This window comes from Brassica rapa, chromosome A02 (genome assembly GCF_000309985.2).
Source record: "Brassica rapa cultivar Chiifu-401-42 chromosome A02, CAAS_Brap_v3.01, whole genome shotgun sequence".
Classification (NCBI taxonomy): domain Eukaryota; kingdom Viridiplantae; phylum Streptophyta; class Magnoliopsida; order Brassicales; family Brassicaceae; genus Brassica; species Brassica rapa.
The window spans coordinates 25,260,632-25,279,489 of record NC_024796.2 but is presented as its reverse complement, the minus strand read 5'-3'; the positions used below and the strand labels follow the sequence as shown (position 1 = coordinate 25,279,489).

Genomic DNA, 18,858 nt, shown 5'->3' with positions numbered 1-18,858 from the left:
TTTTACACAAGCTAAATATATAATACAACATGGTAAAAGCTATAATTAACCATTGTTAAGTGTTACCTAATCCTATATATGAACTGAAAAATAAACAATATCGAAACTTTTTCTATAAAAAAAACCTCCTATGGCGACGAACGGTGTATCCAAACTCTTAACATAAATATCTAATCAGAGACAGCTGAATATACGTAAAAGCTTCCGTTGTAAATTCTCTGTCTATTCCTGCTGGTAATTATTGAGGCGAAAAGTATGCATGGAGGTTTTATTTAGATAGGCAGCTGCCCAATATAAATCAAGACGTAAGTTACAAAATTTAATCGTTCTCAAGGATATAAGCAAATAATTAAATCGATTGAAATAAGACATAACCGTAATTGGTGAAGGAGTATTTAACAAGATTGCCTTTGCTAACTTCTTACTGAAGTCTTTGTATTTCATTTTTGGTCAAAAAGTCTTTGTATTTCTTACGCCACGAAAAAATAACCGGAAAAAGCTTAGCGCTGGTCTAGTGGTCTTTGCGTGTCTAGTAGATACATCTTTATCGATGCAGCAGTTCTACACCGTAGTAGGTTAAGCCCATAAATATTTAGTGTAAAAGTGACCTTATATGTAATTGTTTCAAATATTTATATCCACCCTAGTTAGTGGCATGTGCAGTAAATGTTACTCATGAACTAACTATACACTCCTACACATTAACCTCCCACGTACTTGTCCATATTGTTATGAAATACAGTAATTTATGAATGTTGTATCAGTTTTGACCAAAAAAAAGAATGTTGTATCAGTAACATTTGATCGAGAATTAAATCAGAATCCAAATGAAGAGAAAATCAAATTAGAGTCCAAACCAAGAGAAAATTACGCTTAAACATACTTTTCCAAAGTCTATTTTATCCATACACACTTTAAACTTGCACATGTTCTTCCCTTCTTTGCTTTTGCAATCTCTCGCGATTTTTTCAATAAAGATATCGCATACCATCTGTTTTGCTCTACATGCTTTTGAACGCCCGTTGCGCTTTTGCAACACACAATCATCAGTTATAAATAGTTGCAGATAAACTCGAAGAAGAACAACACTTCCATATTAAGTAGCTACAACGCGACATGCACTTACTAAGTAGATCAATTTCCATCATTATCATCTAATCAACAACAAGCTTGGAAAACTACTGACCTGTAAATGAAAACCTCCTCATCACATGAACCCTAATTGAAAAAAAAATCCCCCAAATCAATTTGTGTTGGGTCGGGTCGGGTCGAATCAAGTTTTTAATTGGGCAATCACTATTCTCAAAATGAGATTTAGACCCTTTAATTTGGATTGCGATTTTGGATTAGAGAGGGGGTCTGTGTAAGATTAAAAAGATTGGGGGGTGATGTGAAGAGAAATAATATCTTTGGGTGGGGTCTAGGCAATGGTTTTCTATTTAATCTTGAATTTAACCGGAATAAACCGGCGCGTGTAGACGCATAAATAGACCCTAAACCCGTCTCTGCAAATGAAAATTAAAAAGACTTACTAGCGACTTGGCTTCCTTCTGGTCCAAGAAAGAGATTCAAGTTTTGATTGGAAGTTTGAAGAGCTAGAAGCGAAGGTATCTCTCTCTCTTTCTTCTTCTCTATTTTCTTTTTCTTTCTTTATGTTCTTTATGTCAAATCCTCTCTCCGTTTTAGGCTTGGGAAGAGAAAGACGACGCTACCTTATGGAGCCTAAGAGGACTCATAGATCTCTGTGCAATCAAGGTAGCTGTAAGGCTTTGCAGGCCTAGACACTGTGTGTTGGATAGGTTCAAGATTTTGGTATCCGCGAATGACCACAAGGTCAAGATTACACGAAACAAAGCATACACTGGTTTACCCAAGACAGAGCTATCATGGAAGCAGGTAATAGAGAGTCTTCACATAGCGTGTAGGGTTGGTAATCTAGAGCTTCTCTCAACGCTTATCAGCACAGGTATTGAACCTATTTGTTTTCTTTCTTCACTGAATGACGAGATTGAAAAGACTATTTACTGAACGAATAGTTATTTTTCTGTTCTGTGTCAGGTGCCAATATCAATGGCACTGATAGTGACTCAATGATAGCTCTTCACATAGCAACTAGCAAAGGAAAAGTGGAGATTTGTGACTATCTCATACAAAAAGGAGCTATTATCGATGTACTAGATAAAAAGGGCCAAACCCCACTTATGCACGCTGTGAAGTCCAAGGAACCAAAGGTAATTATGAGAAATCTTGGCATATAAACGTTTTTTTTGTGTGTGTGGAATCTTCAGCTAATGAAGTTAGCTGCCTAATCTGGTTTTAACTGATTAGAAAACTTTGAACATTTTGTGTGTACTGTAAGGAGAAGTTAGGCGGAATTTGTCACTTTAGTCTTGAGGTATTGAAGTTAGGGGACTTAGAATGTGTAATTGTATGTTATAGTGGTGAAGTTGAATGTCTACTAGCTCATTCACATGGTGAAGTTGCTTACTCATTAAGCTGGTTGCAGGTTGTGAAGATGCTAGTAAGTGCTGATGTATCTATGATCAACAACAAGGATGAAGAAGGCTGGACTGCTCTTCACTTTGCTGCTAGCAATGGGTGCTTGGAGATCACTAAGATCTTAAAGACATATGGGGAAACACTAGAGATCACTGACAAGGTTCGTACATAGATATTTTTCTGCTTTTTTGAAACTTAAACCTGCCTTTACACAAAGGATTGTTCATGTTTCCAGGATGGATACACGCCCTCTGAAATTGCAGCAAGGAGAGGAAAGATGGAAGTTTATGACTACCTAGTTGAAAAAGTATAAAGCTGATTTCACCTGCAATTGAAACTTTTTCTCATTTGCGATAGATGTTGGTATGGGGATTATAGACAAAACTTGATTTAATTGCTCGGTTCATTGTAATTTTGATACTTCATGATTGCTCGAACTTGATAGTTGATATAAACAGAATTTTTGTACTTGATAAATGTTTTTTTATCTCCTGAAAAGTCATCTACCCCATCCTCACAATCTTTTTCTACTTTGGCAACGCTGTATTTATCATTTACAAAGGAGACACTTGTCTTTTGAACAACAACCACACTAATTTCTTTCAGTAGCTTCCTCTGATCTTTCTCTCTTTACTGAAGCACTCTCAAGGGTCTTCAATTGCTTTTGAACATAGTAATATGTCTGGTGCAGTGTTACCTGAATGTTCTGGTCAAGAAACAATCAATGACCTTGTTTCTCGTAGTGACAATGCTTTGACTTCTCAAACAAGAAAAAAATTGATATCTTCACCTACAGTTATGATCCTGATTTGACTCACCCTTATCAAGAAATGGATACATCTGATGTAGCTCAATCTGTTGCTTTCCTAGTATCCTCTCCATCTGCCATCAATACTCACACTATGGTGACAAGAGAAAAGGCTGGAATCAGCATACCAAGAAATGGATACATCTGATGTAGCTTAATCTATTCGCTTCTCACTCATAAAACATCATATCATGAGCCAAAAGCAGTCACTGCAGCCTTACTTTCCATATTAACTAAATATGAATGTCCTTGGAATCACTTGCTTCAGACTTCTGTTCTGTTGTTGTGACCTGACTTGTTTCCTGGTATCTCTTACTCTTGTTGAGACTGTTATTACTGGTCTTAAACTGATTTGCAATATCAGAACTCCCGTTATTGTTCCCGCCACCACGCTTATTGTTTTTGTGGAGGCTCGTGATTGTGCTGACCCTTGTAAATGATTTCCGTTACTTGTCCATCGACAGACCTCTCCACTTTCTTCTTGACAGGACACGCAGGATTTGTACACTTGTAATAACTCCGAGGAAAATCGCTACCTTTGACTTGCTTCTGACAGGACACGCAGGATTTGTACGCAGTGATTTAGCTTATTTGTTATGATTTCCATAATTTTAGATAATTTTTCTTATTTGTCTTGTTTTAATTAGGTTTAAACTGAGTCATTAATTTTCTAATAGTTTTTAGTTGAGTCTATAATTTATTAATTTAAATAATATAAATATGAAATATGTAATTAGATATATAATTATTTTGATTTTCCTTTTCATTTAATATAACATATAAATTTAATCTTATTAAGACTATATATAAAATTTATTTCGGGTTTTGTGAAAATTAATTATAATTATATGCTATATTAAATAATTAATTATAAACTAATATAATAAAATTGTGAAAATATATTTAAAAATTAAGAGAATTCTTATATATATTGTGTTGCTATCTGAAAACAATATAGTTTATTATAAAGTTAAAAAACTAAGATATAAAACAGTTTATAATTAAATACTAGTTGATGTCCCGCACCTTATGCGGATTATTACATCTAACAATTTTTAATTCTAAAATTTATTTTTATAAATTAATAATAATTAAATTAGATACAAATTTTAAATTATTATAAATTATAAAATTTCAATATTTATATTGGTAATCAATGTATTAAATTGTTTTATTTTGTTTCATATTTTTATTTATATGATGTAGATTTTGGATCAAAATCCTTTTTAGAGTAATAACTAAATTAGGAAATTTTGCATGTAAAATTAACAGATATTGTATTGGGACTGAAAATAAATCACGTGGTACTAAAAGGATTAGAAAAAAAACCACAAATATAAAACAATAACAAATAGAAATAGTTTAGGAATATTCAATCTGGTAAAACCAAACCATTCAAAATCAAACCAAATCGAAATAGAGAAAATAGTCTAGATTTGAAAGTACTGAAGATGTTATTTTTAGAAAACAACAGTATATGAATATTGATTAGTATATTAAGAGATCAAACCAAATAAACAAAAGAAAACGATTAATTCAGATATATTAGTATACTTATATATAAATTTTATAATAATCTGTATTTGATCAATATTTTCAGTAAACATCAGAGAAATTAGCTATAATATTAGTCATTAAAATTATAAAATAAGAGAAAAATAATGATTAAAATATATTTTTTAAAACATATTAGTATATATATATATATCGGTACAATAGGTTCATGTTTGATTTTAAATATCATGATAAATATATAGATATCAAAAATATATATATTAATTAATTAAACTAATGATTTATACTAAAATCATGGAAAATATGACAAGTAAGCAAATTAACTAAAATCATGAAGAAGATGCAAATGAGCCAAATCACTTCATAAATAATAGTATAGATCATGAAAAATATGACAAGTAAGAAAATTAACTAAAATCATGGAGAAGATGACAAATAAGCCAAATCACTTCATAAATAATAGTATAGATTATTCAAACAAAAATATTTATATAAAGATATTTTCTAAACTATTTCTAATATATGAGTGTTTAAAAAAATTTAACACAATAATAAGACATCGTTTGATGAACGTTTTTTTGACATATATAAATAATTTGATGTTTGATTTAACTATTTAAAATTATAAATAATAATTTAAGTTGTGACTGAGTTCAAAACAAATTTTCTTGCTTTTACTTTAAACCATTTTAAGTTTAATCCATGAAACACTATAGTTTCAGTTGGTGACCACTAGAAGAATGGAAAAATGAACAAAATGAAAAATAAAATTTCATTTGAGGAATTGAAAAAATAAAAATAAAATGATTTTTTGTTCAATTTGTTCCTTATCAAAATTGCATAGGAAATTTTTTTGTTATAAATCTATTCCTCCATAAGGAATTTAGAAGAAAAAAGTGGGATCTAACTTTCAATAATTTGACTAAAATTTCAACATAACTGGTATAAATTTTGATGAACAAAGAATTCACCATAATTTTTTTTCCTTCGACTTCGACGTGTTCACCAATTAGAGTTTTATAATGCCGATTTTTGGATTAGTAATACATAAAATAATAAATATTCGTAAGATGATTATACGCTGCGGACAAAACACCTAGTATTTTAGTATTAGTAAAATAATATGGTCCATTCTGAAATATTGAGCGCACGAAATTATAATAATGATTTCTAAAATTTGTTATTGGATTATCAATCATGTATTCCCAATAAATTAATAAATCAGTTTGACAAAACCGACAATCCCTACAAATAGCATCAAAATAATGATACTAAAAAGGACAAAACTAGAATAATTATAATCTGTTACAAAAGAAAAATAAAAAAGGAAAATCTATTAAAAATTGGAATCCATTAGGGTTTTGAAGACACAAACGAAAGCAATATATAGTAGTACTTGGTCGTTGTCCTGATCAGAAAGAGAAAGCAAAAGTAGAAGACAAATCGTTTTATATAATTTGCTTTGCTCTTATAAAAGTAGAAGACAAATCGATGGAGGAGCAGCGAGGCCATGAAAAGGATAAAATTGCTTCATCGTTTTCCTCAGAAAGAGAAAGCAAAAGAGGAAGAAGAGAGGTGACCGAGATAATAATCAACGATGATGCGTTGGAAGAGATAATGCTGAGGCTTCCGGTAAAATCCCTTATAAGTTTCCAAGCCGTGTCTAAACACTGGAGACGTATGATAACGCTTAACTCGTTCAGAGAGAGATACATGTTGCATCAGAAAACCCTAGAACCAAAATTTTTGTGTGTCTACGATGATATAGACTGGTATAAGGCAAGCTATGCTCTAAAAGAGATGAGGTTGGAGTGGTCTTCGGCATGTCTAGTTGAAGTGGAAGAAGAAGAAGACTATCATATTAGTAATGATGAGCAAGAGGATGTGATAGTTTCCAAGAGTCTGGATGGTCTTTTCTGCTTCTATGGACGTGCAAACTTTAAAAACCCAATTAAAGTGATGAACCCATCCACTAGATGGTCCTTGACGCTCCCTCTCGCCAGGATTCAGCTAGTGCATTCAGACAACAAGGTGGAGTTTTCTCAACCGGGATTTGGAAGAGACTATGTCACAGGAGCATACAAACTAGTCTGGTTACATAACATTAAAGACAAGAACATCTCATCATGTGAGGTTTTCGATTTTGGAGTCAAGGAATGGAGACATGTGACTTCTCCTCCTTATCATCGGATAGATCACAACCAAGAAGCAACTTTTGCAAACGGATGGCTTTACTGGTTCACCCATGAAAAGACGAAGTTGATTGCTTTCGATCTTCACATGGAGATGTTTCAAGTCGTACCAAACCCAATTATTGACGCATCATCGTCATCATCATCATCATCATATATTAGTATGCATATGTGCAGCCTAGACTATGACCGTGGTCTTCTGAATATTTCCGTGACAAATGGAGATGGCATGCAACACGTTTGGAGGGTCACTAACCACAACACAGGAGGGGTATTGTTGAAAACGAACAAGATCTTCTCCTTTGACTTGAACAAGATTACCTCCACTTGGTTCGAAGAAACTCATTATAAATCTTCGCTCCTCGGCCTTATGGTAGTTTCGAAGAAAGGAAACAAGGTGATGCTCGCAAAATACGGTTCCGACAAGCTCCTTCTATATCAACCTCTAACCCCTAATTCCATTATGAATCGCATCTTTTCGTATTCTCCTTCTCGTCCAAGTGATGACAGTGTATTTCTTCATTATTTCCCAAGTTTAGCATGTCCCTTATGAAATAATTTAATTTCTGTAAGTGGATTTCATTGTCATTATGCTCAAATAAATCTTGCTGTTGAAATTAACTTAACATTCTCTTATTATATCATTGCCTTTGGGAGAGATACTAGCCGTTTCTCAATCCTGTCCGATTGTCTCAATTGTACGTAGCACTACCAAGACTGTAGTATTTTATCGCTGCAAGTTTCATACTTAATTCCGATGGCTTGATCATCTATTAGTATTCATGCAAAGTAGATCACTCTTGCCTCTTTGCCTGAATCTAGCCTACCTGAATCTATATTCTGTATATCCTTTCAACTGACTTTACATCTCTTTTGTGGTTTTCTTTAGATAAATACTTGTATATTTTTACCAAAAAAATACTTTTATATCCGTTTTCTTTTAAAAGACGTTTTAGAATATTTGTTTTGTATCATTATAGTTGACGTCCTCGGAAAACAATGCAAGATATAGTGAAATAAGACTTTATTTACCCTTATGATATTTTCTTTTTTTAAAGGAAATGTGTGTAACGAGAGATGATAATTAATTGATGGAGAGGGTAGAACAGATATTGTATTAGGTGCCTTAATTTGTGTGAAACTTATAGAACGTCATTTAAAAAAAAAAACAGAGGGAGTAACATTAATGACTCAAGTCTTTATTTCCACACTCGGATATCTTTGATATCTATACTACTCCCTCGGTTCCTGTTCCTGAAAGTAAGATTTTTTAGATTTGTTTTTTATTCTAAAATGATAAATTTTCTAAAATTTTAAGGTATTTTTAGTAGTTAATGTTAAAAAGTTGTATACTTTTAAAAAACATTAATTGAAAATATTTGAATTGATTGAATACTATTGGTTGATATTTATTGGAAAATGTATAGTAAAATAAATAATAAATTCAATTGTTAAAAATTACTTGTTTCTTTAATATGCATGAATACTCTAGAAAATTCTTCTTTGGGAACAGAGGGAGTATTATTTATTAAGTGATTTTGCTGATTTGTCACATTCTCCATGATTTTAGCTGATTTAGCTTATTTTTTATATTCTTATTAGTTTTTAGATTAAATCATCAATTTATTAATTTAAATAATATAAATTTCGATTTATAATTAATTTAAATAATTTAAATATTTCGAAAATTCTAATTAGAATTATGATTATAATTATTTTAACTTTCACAAGATTTTTATTAGTTTTTAGCTTAAATCATTAATTTATTAATTTAAATAACATAACTATTTCAAATTTATAATTTGAATTACAATTATAACTATTTTAAAAAAGTTAGGACCAATTCTTATCTTCATATGATGTAAAATGTTTTAAACTCTTAGTTTCAATTTTCTCATTTATTCCAAGTTGCCTCGATTATAGTTTTTGACATCTATATTTATGTACTTTTGATATTTGTTTTTTATAGTTGGAGTTCTATGTTTTTCTTCTTTCTTTGAGTCTGAAATATTAGGAGCATATAGGTTTTGTTACATGGAATTTGGAATTATGAATTAGGTATTCTGAATTACTTCGGTAGTTATTTCACGTATAAGTTTTATTACTGTTTAATCTATAAGAAAAATATGCTTTGATATTAAATTTAGAGATTTGCCTATTTAATCATGTTATGAACATGTCTTTAATGGTTTAGTTTCATTATTTTTAATGAATAATTAGATTTATCATTATATAATTAACCATAAATTAACTTTAATAATAAAACTATCATTATCTATTGTTTCTTTTATTAAAAGTAAACTTATGAAATATTAAGATAAGTCAATGTATATTTTGATCAAGTAAACCAATGAAATATTATCATTATCTCAATTCATTAAAAAAAAATTCTTCAAAATTATCATCGAACTTTAGTTTTTGTTTACTTTTTATTTATTTTGTTCTTATTTGGATTTTGTGTGTTTTAATATTTATTGGTAAGTTAATTCATGTTTATGGTTCAAAAATACAAAGTGGATTAAGAGAGACCAAAAGTTCACATTCTTACTTTACTTTATTGTATGGAATATTTGATATGTAATTATGGTCTCATAGTTTTATAACTTTCCTTTGTGTTAAAAAGACGTAGATCGAAATAAAAATCAAAAAGAACTAAAATGATTAAGAATATAAAGAATAAGTTATCATGATGTTTAAATCATAATACATATATTACTAATTATTAGTAAACCGATCATGCCCGCATGTGCGGGTAAAACACTTAGTTTAAAATAATTAAACAAATAAATAGTTGATTTACATAAGCAAACCACATATACTAACGAAATACACTATTTTTTTTTAATTTGCAAATATAGTTTTTCAGATTACGATTATAATTTTTTCTTATAAATATACTAGGTGGTTTGCCCGCGATGCGGACTTAAACATTTTCATAAATTTTTGAAAAGTTCTTTATACACTATATTCATTACTAAAATAAATTTTAAAATAACTCAATATTATATTTTTAGTTATATAATTAAGAATTTTATTTAATTAATATTTAGTAATATAATTTATGTTTTTAACTTTTTACTAAAAAACTTTTTCAGATAACAATACAATATATACATAAATTATCTCTTTTTTAATATATATTTTCAGATTTTAGATAATTCTTACTATTCTTAATATTAATCAATTATCTGATCAGATCACTTAAAATTTCGTCTTTATTTAATAATTTATTTATAAATTTTATTCATTAATAGTATAAACGATATTAACCACTCCAACTTTTAACGTGAGAGCTCGATTCTAAAAATTTACTTTATTTGATTAATATTTAATTATATAATTATGTTTTTAACGTTTTACTAAAATACTTTTTTCAGATAAACAATACAATTTATAATTATTATTTTTTAATTATATAATTAAGAATTTTATTTGATTAATATTTAGTTATATAATTTATGTTTTAACTTCTTACTAAAAGACTTTTTCAGATAACAATACAATATATACATAAATTATCTTCTTTTAAATTATATTTTCAGATTTTGGATAATTCTTACTATTATTAATATTAATCAATTATCTAATCAAATCAATTACAATTTCGTTTTTATTTTTTAATTTATTTATACATTTTATTCATTGAGGTATAAACGATATTAATCACTATAACTTTTAACGTGAGAGCTCGATTCCAAAATTTCACTTCGCAAATAATAGTATAGATTCAAGTGCATTGTGGTGGGATCTCAATAAACGGGTGTACTAATTACTTTACATAAACGTAAAATAACAAGTAAAAAGCACATAAATCGATTTAGGTGTCCATTTACTAAAACCTTAGCTCCGCCGTCGGTGGGCACCACGCGCGCATTTCTGCTCCGCTGCCCTCGCTTCATGTCTCGATTGCTTGCCAAGAAAAAGAAACATCGTCCGCCCTTTGCTCTGTCTTTCAAAGTGTTCAACAGAGTCAGGTCCGCGGCCTCTCAGGATGAAGAACAAGTCCATCTCTCTCTCGTTGCTGTGACAAGTTCTTCTCCTGCCGCTACCTTCGTTGATACCTCATGCTGGCTCTGAATCAGTCCTTCACAATGGTAGAGGACATTAGTAGCCAAGCTAAATTGTTTGTCAGAGTTGATCTTACCGCTCCGCTCCCACACAAGATTGTTTCTGGTTTCTCAAATGGCAAGCAAGTACAGATTGAAGTCTCTTATCCTTCAAGTATCAAACCAAATTATTAACTACTGCCATTCATAGTTGCTTCTTGCTTGCTTGTATGCATTTCAGTACATTTATTCTATTTTTTTTTTCATTTCTTAAGAGAAGTGAAATGATCTAAAACATTTTTTCTTAAATGATTTTCGATCCTTAGATAAAAATTGGTTCGATCTAGTCGACATACATTTGCAAAACCGGTCTCAGCATAGGCTATTGAAATTTCAAAGCCAGTTTCTCGATGTGATGTCCAAGATAATAATCCTCAATATGGTTCTTTCTCCTTCAAGGTCTTGTAGAACAAAGTTTGTTTCAGAAAATAACCAATACCAACCATTCTACGAATCAGTCCTCCATCTGTTCTTCAAGATCATTTTGCTTTGGGAAGGTCTCTATGGTAACAGTCTCTGGCGACTTCATTAACAAGAAGAGTTTGATCGCGGAGCTGTAAGAACACCGTCACATAAAGACTGTTCCGAAGAGGTCAGTTGTTTGTAGTTACAAAGTCATCCTGTCCAAGAATAAATCTTAAAACACTAAAAGCACTATAATTCATGGCTCAGTAGCGAGTGCTGTTCAAGTTTCACAATCTCTCTTTTTCTGACATTCAGGGCATGATGTTTTGATATTGTTCAAAAATAGGTATATTAAAACGATTGTTTTCAACATAATAGCAGATACTCAGATACACAATGCTCACTAAACACCAAAGTTGAACTACTCAGATCTTTTGGAAGAAACTATTCATTAGACAGCCTCTGGTTGAACGAAAGGGTTAGCAATTTCTTCAGTTCCATCAGTTGGTGAGACGAGCATCACCGCAGTTCCACGACAAACCTGAAAACCATAGACCATACTTAGTAGTATGGGTTTAAATTATAAAACAGCAAGAAGATGCCAGAAGTAACAATGCTCTTAATGAAAAGGGAAGGTAAGTGAGTCATACAATTAAACCAAGGCGTCTGGTCTGGTCAGTAGTCGTCAATGGATCATCATGATCTGGTCAAACATTAGACAAATGTTATAATACTACCATATAAATCACAGAAACCAAGAAGACAACACACAACTCTAGTTTCAACATGGATGTGATGTATACTATCCCTTTTTATATCACCTAGGCAAATAGAAACCCCTCTCTTCCCAGCATATCTAATCAAGATTTAGATGACTTTCAAGTTTCAACAGCATACATAAAGATAACGTAACGAAAGAGATACCTCGAACAGACTCCACCGCAGCATCTAGAACAAGGTTCAGCAACTGATCGTAGCCTTTAAGAGTTCCAGTGACTGCCAAACACAAGCATCAAAACTCAAAAGCAAGAATCATATAAAAAAAGCTCTGTTCTTTACCTTGTCTACCACCAGTCAGCTTAACTTGCACGCCCTTATCCACAAACTTAGCCAAATCCAACACCGTTTCCTTTCTTCCTGACTGTAATAAGAAAAACAGAGCAAATCAAACACTGAACTGAATGAATTGACTCGAATCATAAATAAAAATGAAAACTTTAACTCATAACTTACCATGTTAGAGCAAAGCCCTCGAAATAGAATCCCCAAAAAAAAAAAAACCTAAAAAAATCATTTTGATTCAGAACAGAGTCATCGTATGCTTATACTTCATGTTAGACAAACCCCATGAGATTGATGAAGTAAACTCACCGGGGAGACAAAGATCTCTCAAGATCGAAGCGAAACAGTGAAGACCCCAGAAAACTTTGGCGAAGAGACGATTTTGTTTTGTCGGGGAAGATCGGAGAAATCTATAGCGAGTTGAGAACTCCGGTTTAAATCTCTAACCATGGTTTGATTATTGGTTTCTCAATTTCAGTTTTAATTTCGGTTCGGTTTGAAATGTATGACGTTAGCTTAACCGGGTTGGGTATCTCTATTATTAATTATCAGAAGAAAAAAAAAATGATTTCACCATCAAGTTTTAAAAATAGATTCGGTTTCTTAGCAAAATAAAGGATTTTTCAAATATATATGTTTGACAAAATATTTTTTCATCAGTTTATATCATTTTACTTTGGTTCGGTTTGGTTTGGTTTAGTTATACCATTCTGAATATGAAAACTAAAAGAGTCGATTGACTTCACATGCAGCATATCGGTAAAGAATCGAGACTGTACAAGAAAAATAAAACAAGAGAAAGATATATTTATACATATGTTAGAATTAAAGTCTAGCTAGTTCTCAGTTTCTCGAAGGATCCTTAACCAAGCAAACCAACCAACAACGCCAATGGAAAGACTAAATACGATATGAAGGATATTAAATGTTAAGGAAAATGAAGTATTATGTAAATCTGCAATAGTCACGGCTTTACATGAATCGCAATCGAAGCATAATGTGTTTGCCGTATTGTTCCATGTCTTGCAATCATCTTCAACGTTGTTATGATATCTTGACATTGTCCAAATGTTTGGTTTCACGTAAGTTAATCCACATGAAAGCGGTGGTTTGCAGCAACCCGACTGTTAAAATAAAATAAAGTATATTAGAATGAAATAAGAAAAAAACTATAATATAAACAGTATATATGTAGATCATATGTGCGTACGTATTTAGTTACCTGTATAGGAGTTAGATTCATCTGACGAAACTCAGAAGCCGACATGTTTTGGTTAGAGAATAGTTTGTTACAAACATTGCCCTTAACAAGACATCTCCTAGTACGATACCATTCATCGTCTTTGATGACCAATCTACGTACCCATCCCGAGTAATCCTCCAACCTAAACTCATGTATCTTCGTCCCAGGGTACAGCCTAGGATCGGTCTCGTTATTGAGACGGTAAACGAAAACGGCTTTAGCCACGACCACGAACATCCACAAGAAGAAGATGAAGAAGTGGATTCGGAAGAGACAATCGGATTTGTAGTAAGCGGCATAGAAGCCTGCGAGAGTCATGAATAGCAATGAGAAGCTCACGAAGATTCCGGGAGTTGTCACGAACCGGTTACATTCATCCGTCTTGTAATGTAACATTGAGACGGTCACAAACCAGAAAGCTGATGTGGCTAGGAAAATCGAGTTTGCGATCAAGAAAATTGTGTTGAATGGAAATGAGATGTTCTTGAAACATGATAAAGGTGAAGGGTTTTCTTCGTTTTGTTCTTCTTTATCTTTCGCCATTATGTGGTGTTATTGTTGAAAATAAATGTTGACGTCAAAAAATTAAGGAGGTAATTTGAATAAAGAATGATCAAAGAGTTCGATGATGATGATGAACTGCACGAGATAAGATAGGTTTTGTAGCTTGTAATCTTAGGAAACACATGAAAACAGAAAAAAAAAAACTAACATATATAGATCTTTTCTGTTTTCTTACTTGTCCATGTGTTTGTTGTTGACAGGTTTTGGTCAAATGGTCCATGAAATTTTCTAACCTCTAATAAAACAACCAAACTGTTATTTTCTAAATTTGTCGCACAATATTTCATCTCGATTTGTCACACAGTATTATGTATTACTAAGAAACAATATAGCAAACCTAGTTGAGACCATATATCTTGTACATGTGTAGAGAGTTTAGATTGGATTACAAGAAACCAACATATCAATCTACAATATATATTTGTGGCGAATAAATATTAAGATCATAAGATCGGGTACCATAAGGAGTGAAAGTAAGATTGTTTAGAAACTAAAACAAGTAAAAGAAGCAGCATAAGCAACATTCCCCAAGGAAAGTGGCCTTCTCCAAAAAGAGATGCAGCCTGGTTTGCTCTGGCGTAGTAAGAGGATCTGAAGAGAACTCGATGGACTAATTGTAGAGAGACCAACAGAAAGACAAAGAGAATCGGGAGGAACAGTAAGAAGAGTTTGAGATTTGTGGTGGTTTTCTCAACCTCGTACCTGTAACGTGGGTAGGAAGATAGAAAGAGGAGTAGAGATATGATGGCAAAGAGAGTAAGTAGAGGTGCTGATGACGTCATCCTTGCTTCCATACACCTCCTCTTCTTTCCTTAACAAACCAACTCATTTATCTCTCTTCCTCTCTTCCAATGCCTACTTTGCAATGTATTGGAGGACTACACACGCAGACATAAGCATGAAGATATATATATATATATATATTCCCTATATATTAAAAGAGAAGCATTACAACATATTTTTGTAGCCACATATCATCACCACAATGATTCTTAGAATCCTTAGAAAAATATATTGGTCCATATAAATATATAATAAGCTTTTTATTAAACTAACCATAAATTAATCATAAATGTTCTTTATTGTTTCCTTAAATAAAAATCACGGAATTACCTAATGTGGCTAAAGTATATATGACAATTAATGATTTTTAATAATAAAGATTTGATAAAAATTAGTCTATTCTCTATCATTTTTTAAAAAATTTTAACTTATTAAAATAAATTAAACAATCACATTAACTATATAATAAAAATTTAGATTTTTTCCTATATGTTGTATTTTGAATTTTTAAAAACGAATATAAATGACTAAAGTTGTTATAAATCTCACATTGAAATTTTTGTGATCCATAGTTTAAAATTTGTGTTATAACAAGATACAAATGATTACAAAATTACATAAAGTTTATGTTATAACAAGATACAAATGATTACGAAATTACATAAGTAGAAAAAAGTGTTTGTCTGGATTAATAAAATTTATTTAAGTATTTGTACTAATTTAATTATATACATAATAGTTACTAATTTTTTAATTATTCAATATATATTTATTATTTCATAATATGTAAAAAATATATAATACTTAAAAATAATTTATAGATAATATTCATCCCGCGCAAGGAGCGGATCTTAACCTAGTATATATATAAAAAGAGAAAGAGAGAGAAATTAAGATTTTTATACAATATATATATATATATATATATTCTTCTAATTGTATAGTAATTTTTAATTTGAAAGGAATATGCATTTATAAAACTTTATTCATATTTTTACAAATACAACCGCATAAGTTCTATGGAAAAAATTAAACCGTTACGTTTTCCAACCATATATACCATTTTTTTGCTAAATTATATAATTTCGAACTTCAAATCAATTGGTGATAATTGGTGATAAGTTGATTAATCCATCTATATTATATACTACTTAATATATTTTTTAACTTCTGATATGAGAGACTTGTCTCTGATATCTATTTCTTTATTTTAGATTACAAGGTCTTTGTTACTTCCTCTCTCTGTCATCTTTCTGAAGTTCTATTATAATCTAGCCAATACTTTAGTACTTTTTTGTTAATTGGGATTATACTAATTTTTACAATTAAAATGAATTAAGAAATATAAACCGTATCTAATAAATCGTTGATAAATCGTTGAAAACATTTGCACCCATTATATTTGAGAAAGGAATAAATTCTTTTTGGAAAAACAACCGAATTATTATTACTTTACAACCTGGCTTAAAAAGATACACAAATGGGTATCATGTCCACAAGAATAATGCACCTGGATGCTTCAAAAAGGAAAAGAAGGCATCGAAAACAAAGAAATGGATGTGGAGGAACTTGTTGAAGTAATATAAAGGAGGATTCGAAAGGCATATCAACCGGTTACTAATAAGACTGTGACACATGGAAGACGCCTCTCGTTGCAACTATGTATGAGCTACTCGAAAGAATATATAATTTGTCCTCCGGAAATGATAGTAGGCAACAAATACCAACGGTTTGACGCACATGAATGTACCTCCGGGAACTAAGAGTATGAATCAGTTCTCTGTTTTTCTTGTCCTTCTGATGATCACCACGATAATGTTATTATGCATGAAACTGGAGTGTTATACGGGAGGACGGTGGAAGGAAAAGATCCTTTGACATTAAGAGCCTAGGCTCACCGATAACTTAACATTAAAGAATAAATTCAGCTGCCTTCTGAATCCTGAAAATTCGACTTGAACAGTGAATAGGTGGTTGCAACGATTACCTAGTACCTACAATGAAAGAGAGTAGTGTAGACAGAAAATTTGGACACAATGTATGGGTCGCTAAGTTTAGGTTTTGTAGCTTGTAATAACAGGAAACACATGGAAACAGAAAAAAAAAATGGTCAGCATAGAGATTGTTTGTGCATGTGTTTGTTGTTGACCGGTTTGGTCAAGTGGTCCATCGAGATTTTGTAACTTCCGAAGAGAAAAACAAAACACAACAGACTTGTATTCATTTTCATAACATTTTTAACAAACTTTTTGTAAATTTTATTCTTTTTATCAGTTTATCGCATAACATTCAACAATAAGTTATTAATCTAAAATGAAATTACAACCAAATTAGTCACCATGTTACAGTGCATGAAACGAAGAGCAAATTAGCTCAAACCCCAAACCAGAGTTTTAGGGTTTTGCTCAATGTTTGTCGGCCATTTTCAGCAATTTAAACTATCATATATATAGTATAAAAAACACGAACATATTCCGTTAATTACAAGTATAGCCAAAACTGGTTACTCAATTAATTAATTGACTAATATATAGCTAAAATTAATTCTTCTTTGAAATAAAAATTGCATTTTTCATGGACTTCGAGGCATATTGTTGTGAACTGGTCGTCTTCTTCTAAACCTTGGATAATCCATCGATAGATACTTCGCTAGAGCATTCTCCTCTTCTTTTTCACCGAATCTCTTATCTTCATTCTTAGAATTGCCTGAGAATAAAATATACAAGATTTATTACAAATTCTTAGTTTTGAAATTACAAAGAGATGACGATTTTTGCGGTTTTCTTTTATAATTAACTTAGTTAGATGCTCCTGCAAATGATTGAATTATATGTCTATGATTCTCTGCAACTAAATACAAAACTCTGAAGAAAGATGCAAAAATATTATAACTTAACATTTTCTACTGACATGGTCAAAGATTTACATGTTTGACTATAGAACTGTGTTTATGAGTTTTGCTACTTATTAATCATTTCTTTTTATGAAAAGAAATGTCTGATGACTAATTTATTTATGTAAAATAGTTATCATTTCCTAATGATTGACTTACCAGAAGAAGTGACTGGAAGTTGCTCACTTGAACCTTCATGAGCACCTGATGTCATCACCTGTTATTTTGCAAATGAAATAAAGGATATTATGAGATTTCCAAACTTTCCATACAACTCAATCTGAAAGATTTAGGAGATAAACACATTCACCAATCTCTTACATTATCATGTTCACTAGAGATGATCATGAGTTTCCGTGGCGCCATTTTTCTCATAATCTTTTCGGTTACAGCTGCTGAAGTTGAAGTTATAAGGAATAAAAAGGTCAATGCACAAAGCAAGAAGGTGACTCTAATTAGCCTCATTGTCTTCAAGTGATTTCTACGAGAACTTTTTCTTCGGGTGATATCTTTCTTTTTCTTCTTCTGCTCTTGTTTTATATCAACCAAAAGGAACTTACACACACATATTTATATATAAGTTATGTGAGAAAGAAAGTTCACGAAACACAAGCGAGAGTTCCAAAACAAGTTTAAGAAACTATATTAAAAAGCATACTGTATTAGTTTATTATTTCAAGATTTAAAAAGGCGTTCACGCCACTGAGGCTCGTTCTCGGGGTTGTCTGTCTCGGGACAAACACAAGTTTGGCCTTAGGGCAACATTATCCCTAGGACAAAATTTAAGT

At 31.3% G+C, this 18,858-nt stretch overlaps 5 protein-coding genes and 1 pseudogene across 5 annotated transcripts; 2 read left to right on the top strand and 4 right to left on the bottom strand.

The window, feature by feature from the left end:
• The first annotated feature begins 212 nt into the window (after positions 1-212).
• Positions 213-9,679, top strand: LOC103854091 (putative F-box protein At2g02030). Its single transcript, XM_033283953.1, has 2 exons — positions 213-2,659; positions 2,735-9,679. Exon 2 carries the CDS (start codon positions 6,314-6,316, stop codon positions 7,565-7,567), a length of 1,254 nt encoding a protein of 417 aa, XP_033139844.1. The 5' UTR covers positions 213-2,659; positions 2,735-6,313; the 3' UTR covers positions 7,568-9,679.
• On the top strand, positions 260-3,455 carry LOC117125713 (protein phosphatase 1 regulatory subunit 12A-like). The gene is made up of 7 exons (XM_033285295.1): positions 260-265; positions 1,687-1,966; positions 2,059-2,231; positions 2,289-2,296; positions 2,440-2,659; positions 2,735-2,806; positions 3,270-3,455. Exons 1-7 carry the CDS (start codon positions 260-262, stop codon positions 3,453-3,455), a joined length of 945 nt encoding a protein of 314 aa, XP_033141186.1.
• Positions 9,680-11,751: 2,072 nt separating the features above from the next.
• On the bottom strand, positions 11,752-12,975 carry LOC103853921 (sm-like protein LSM7). Its single transcript, XM_033283995.1, has 6 exons — positions 12,895-12,975; positions 12,759-12,806; positions 12,585-12,666; positions 12,450-12,521; positions 12,176-12,228; positions 11,752-12,066 (listed from the first exon to the last, which is right to left on the bottom strand). Exons 2-6 carry the CDS (start codon positions 12,759-12,761, stop codon positions 11,977-11,979), a joined length of 300 nt encoding a protein of 99 aa, XP_033139886.1. The 5' UTR covers positions 12,762-12,806; positions 12,895-12,975; the 3' UTR covers positions 11,752-11,976.
• On the bottom strand, positions 11,850-14,435 carry LOC103853922 (tetraspanin-13). Its single transcript, XM_033283981.1, has 6 exons — positions 13,810-14,435; positions 12,897-13,711; positions 12,759-12,806; positions 12,450-12,666; positions 12,176-12,228; positions 11,850-12,066 (listed from the first exon to the last, which is right to left on the bottom strand). The coding sequence occupies exons 1-2, from the start codon at positions 14,371-14,373 to the stop codon at positions 13,424-13,426; spliced, it is 852 nt and encodes a 283-aa protein (XP_033139872.1). The 5' UTR covers positions 14,374-14,435; the 3' UTR covers positions 11,850-12,066; positions 12,176-12,228; positions 12,450-12,666; positions 12,759-12,806; positions 12,897-13,423.
• Positions 14,436-14,723: 288 nt separating this feature from the next.
• Positions 14,724-15,286, bottom strand: LOC103853923 (annotated as a pseudogene).
• A 1,106-nt stretch (positions 15,287-16,392) lies between these two features.
• LOC103853924 (probable root meristem growth factor 8) lies at positions 16,393-18,731 on the bottom strand. The gene is made up of 3 exons (XM_009130818.3): positions 18,392-18,731; positions 18,230-18,287; positions 16,393-17,883 (listed from the first exon to the last, which is right to left on the bottom strand). Exons 1-3 carry the CDS (start codon positions 18,533-18,535, stop codon positions 17,750-17,752), a joined length of 336 nt encoding a protein of 111 aa, XP_009129066.1. The 5' UTR covers positions 18,536-18,731; the 3' UTR covers positions 16,393-17,749.
• Positions 18,732-18,858: the final 127 nt, after the last annotated feature.

Coding starts and splice junctions, on each gene's coding strand:
- LOC117125713 (XM_033285295.1), top strand. Junction 1,967..2,058: donor CTCAACGCTTATCAGCACAG/GTATTGAACCTA, acceptor GTTCTGTGTCAG/GTGCCAATATCAATGGCACT. Junction 2,660..2,734: donor CACTAGAGATCACTGACAAG/GTTCGTACATAG, acceptor TCATGTTTCCAG/GATGGATACACGCCCTCTGA.
- LOC103854091 (XM_033283953.1), top strand. CDS start 6,314: ATGGAGGAGCAGCGAGGCCATGAAAAGGATAAAATTGCTTCATCGTTT.
- LOC103853921 (XM_033283995.1), bottom strand. Junction 12,229..12,449: donor TGCGGTGGAGTCTGTTCGAG/GTATCTCTTTCG, acceptor ATGTTTGACCAG/ATCATGATGATCCATTGACG. Junction 12,067..12,175: donor CCAGACGCCTTGGTTTAATT/GTATGACTCACT, acceptor TATGGTTTTCAG/GTTTGTCGTGGAACTGCGGT.
- LOC103853922 (XM_033283981.1), bottom strand. CDS start 14,373: ATGGCGAAAGATAAAGAAGAACAAAACGAAGAAAACCCTTCACCTTTA. Junction 13,712..13,809: donor TGAATCTAACTCCTATACAG/GTAACTAAATAC, acceptor TTATTTTAACAG/TCGGGTTGCTGCAAACCACC.
- LOC103853924 (XM_009130818.3), bottom strand. CDS start 18,535: ATGAGGCTAATTAGAGTCACCTTCTTGCTTTGTGCATTGACCTTTTTA. Junction 18,288..18,391: donor TCTCTAGTGAACATGATAAT/GTAAGAGATTGG, acceptor GCAAAATAACAG/GTGATGACATCAGGTGCTCA. Junction 17,884..18,229: donor ACTTCCAGTCACTTCTTCTG/GTAAGTCAATCA, acceptor TTTTATTCTCAG/GCAATTCTAAGAATGAAGAT.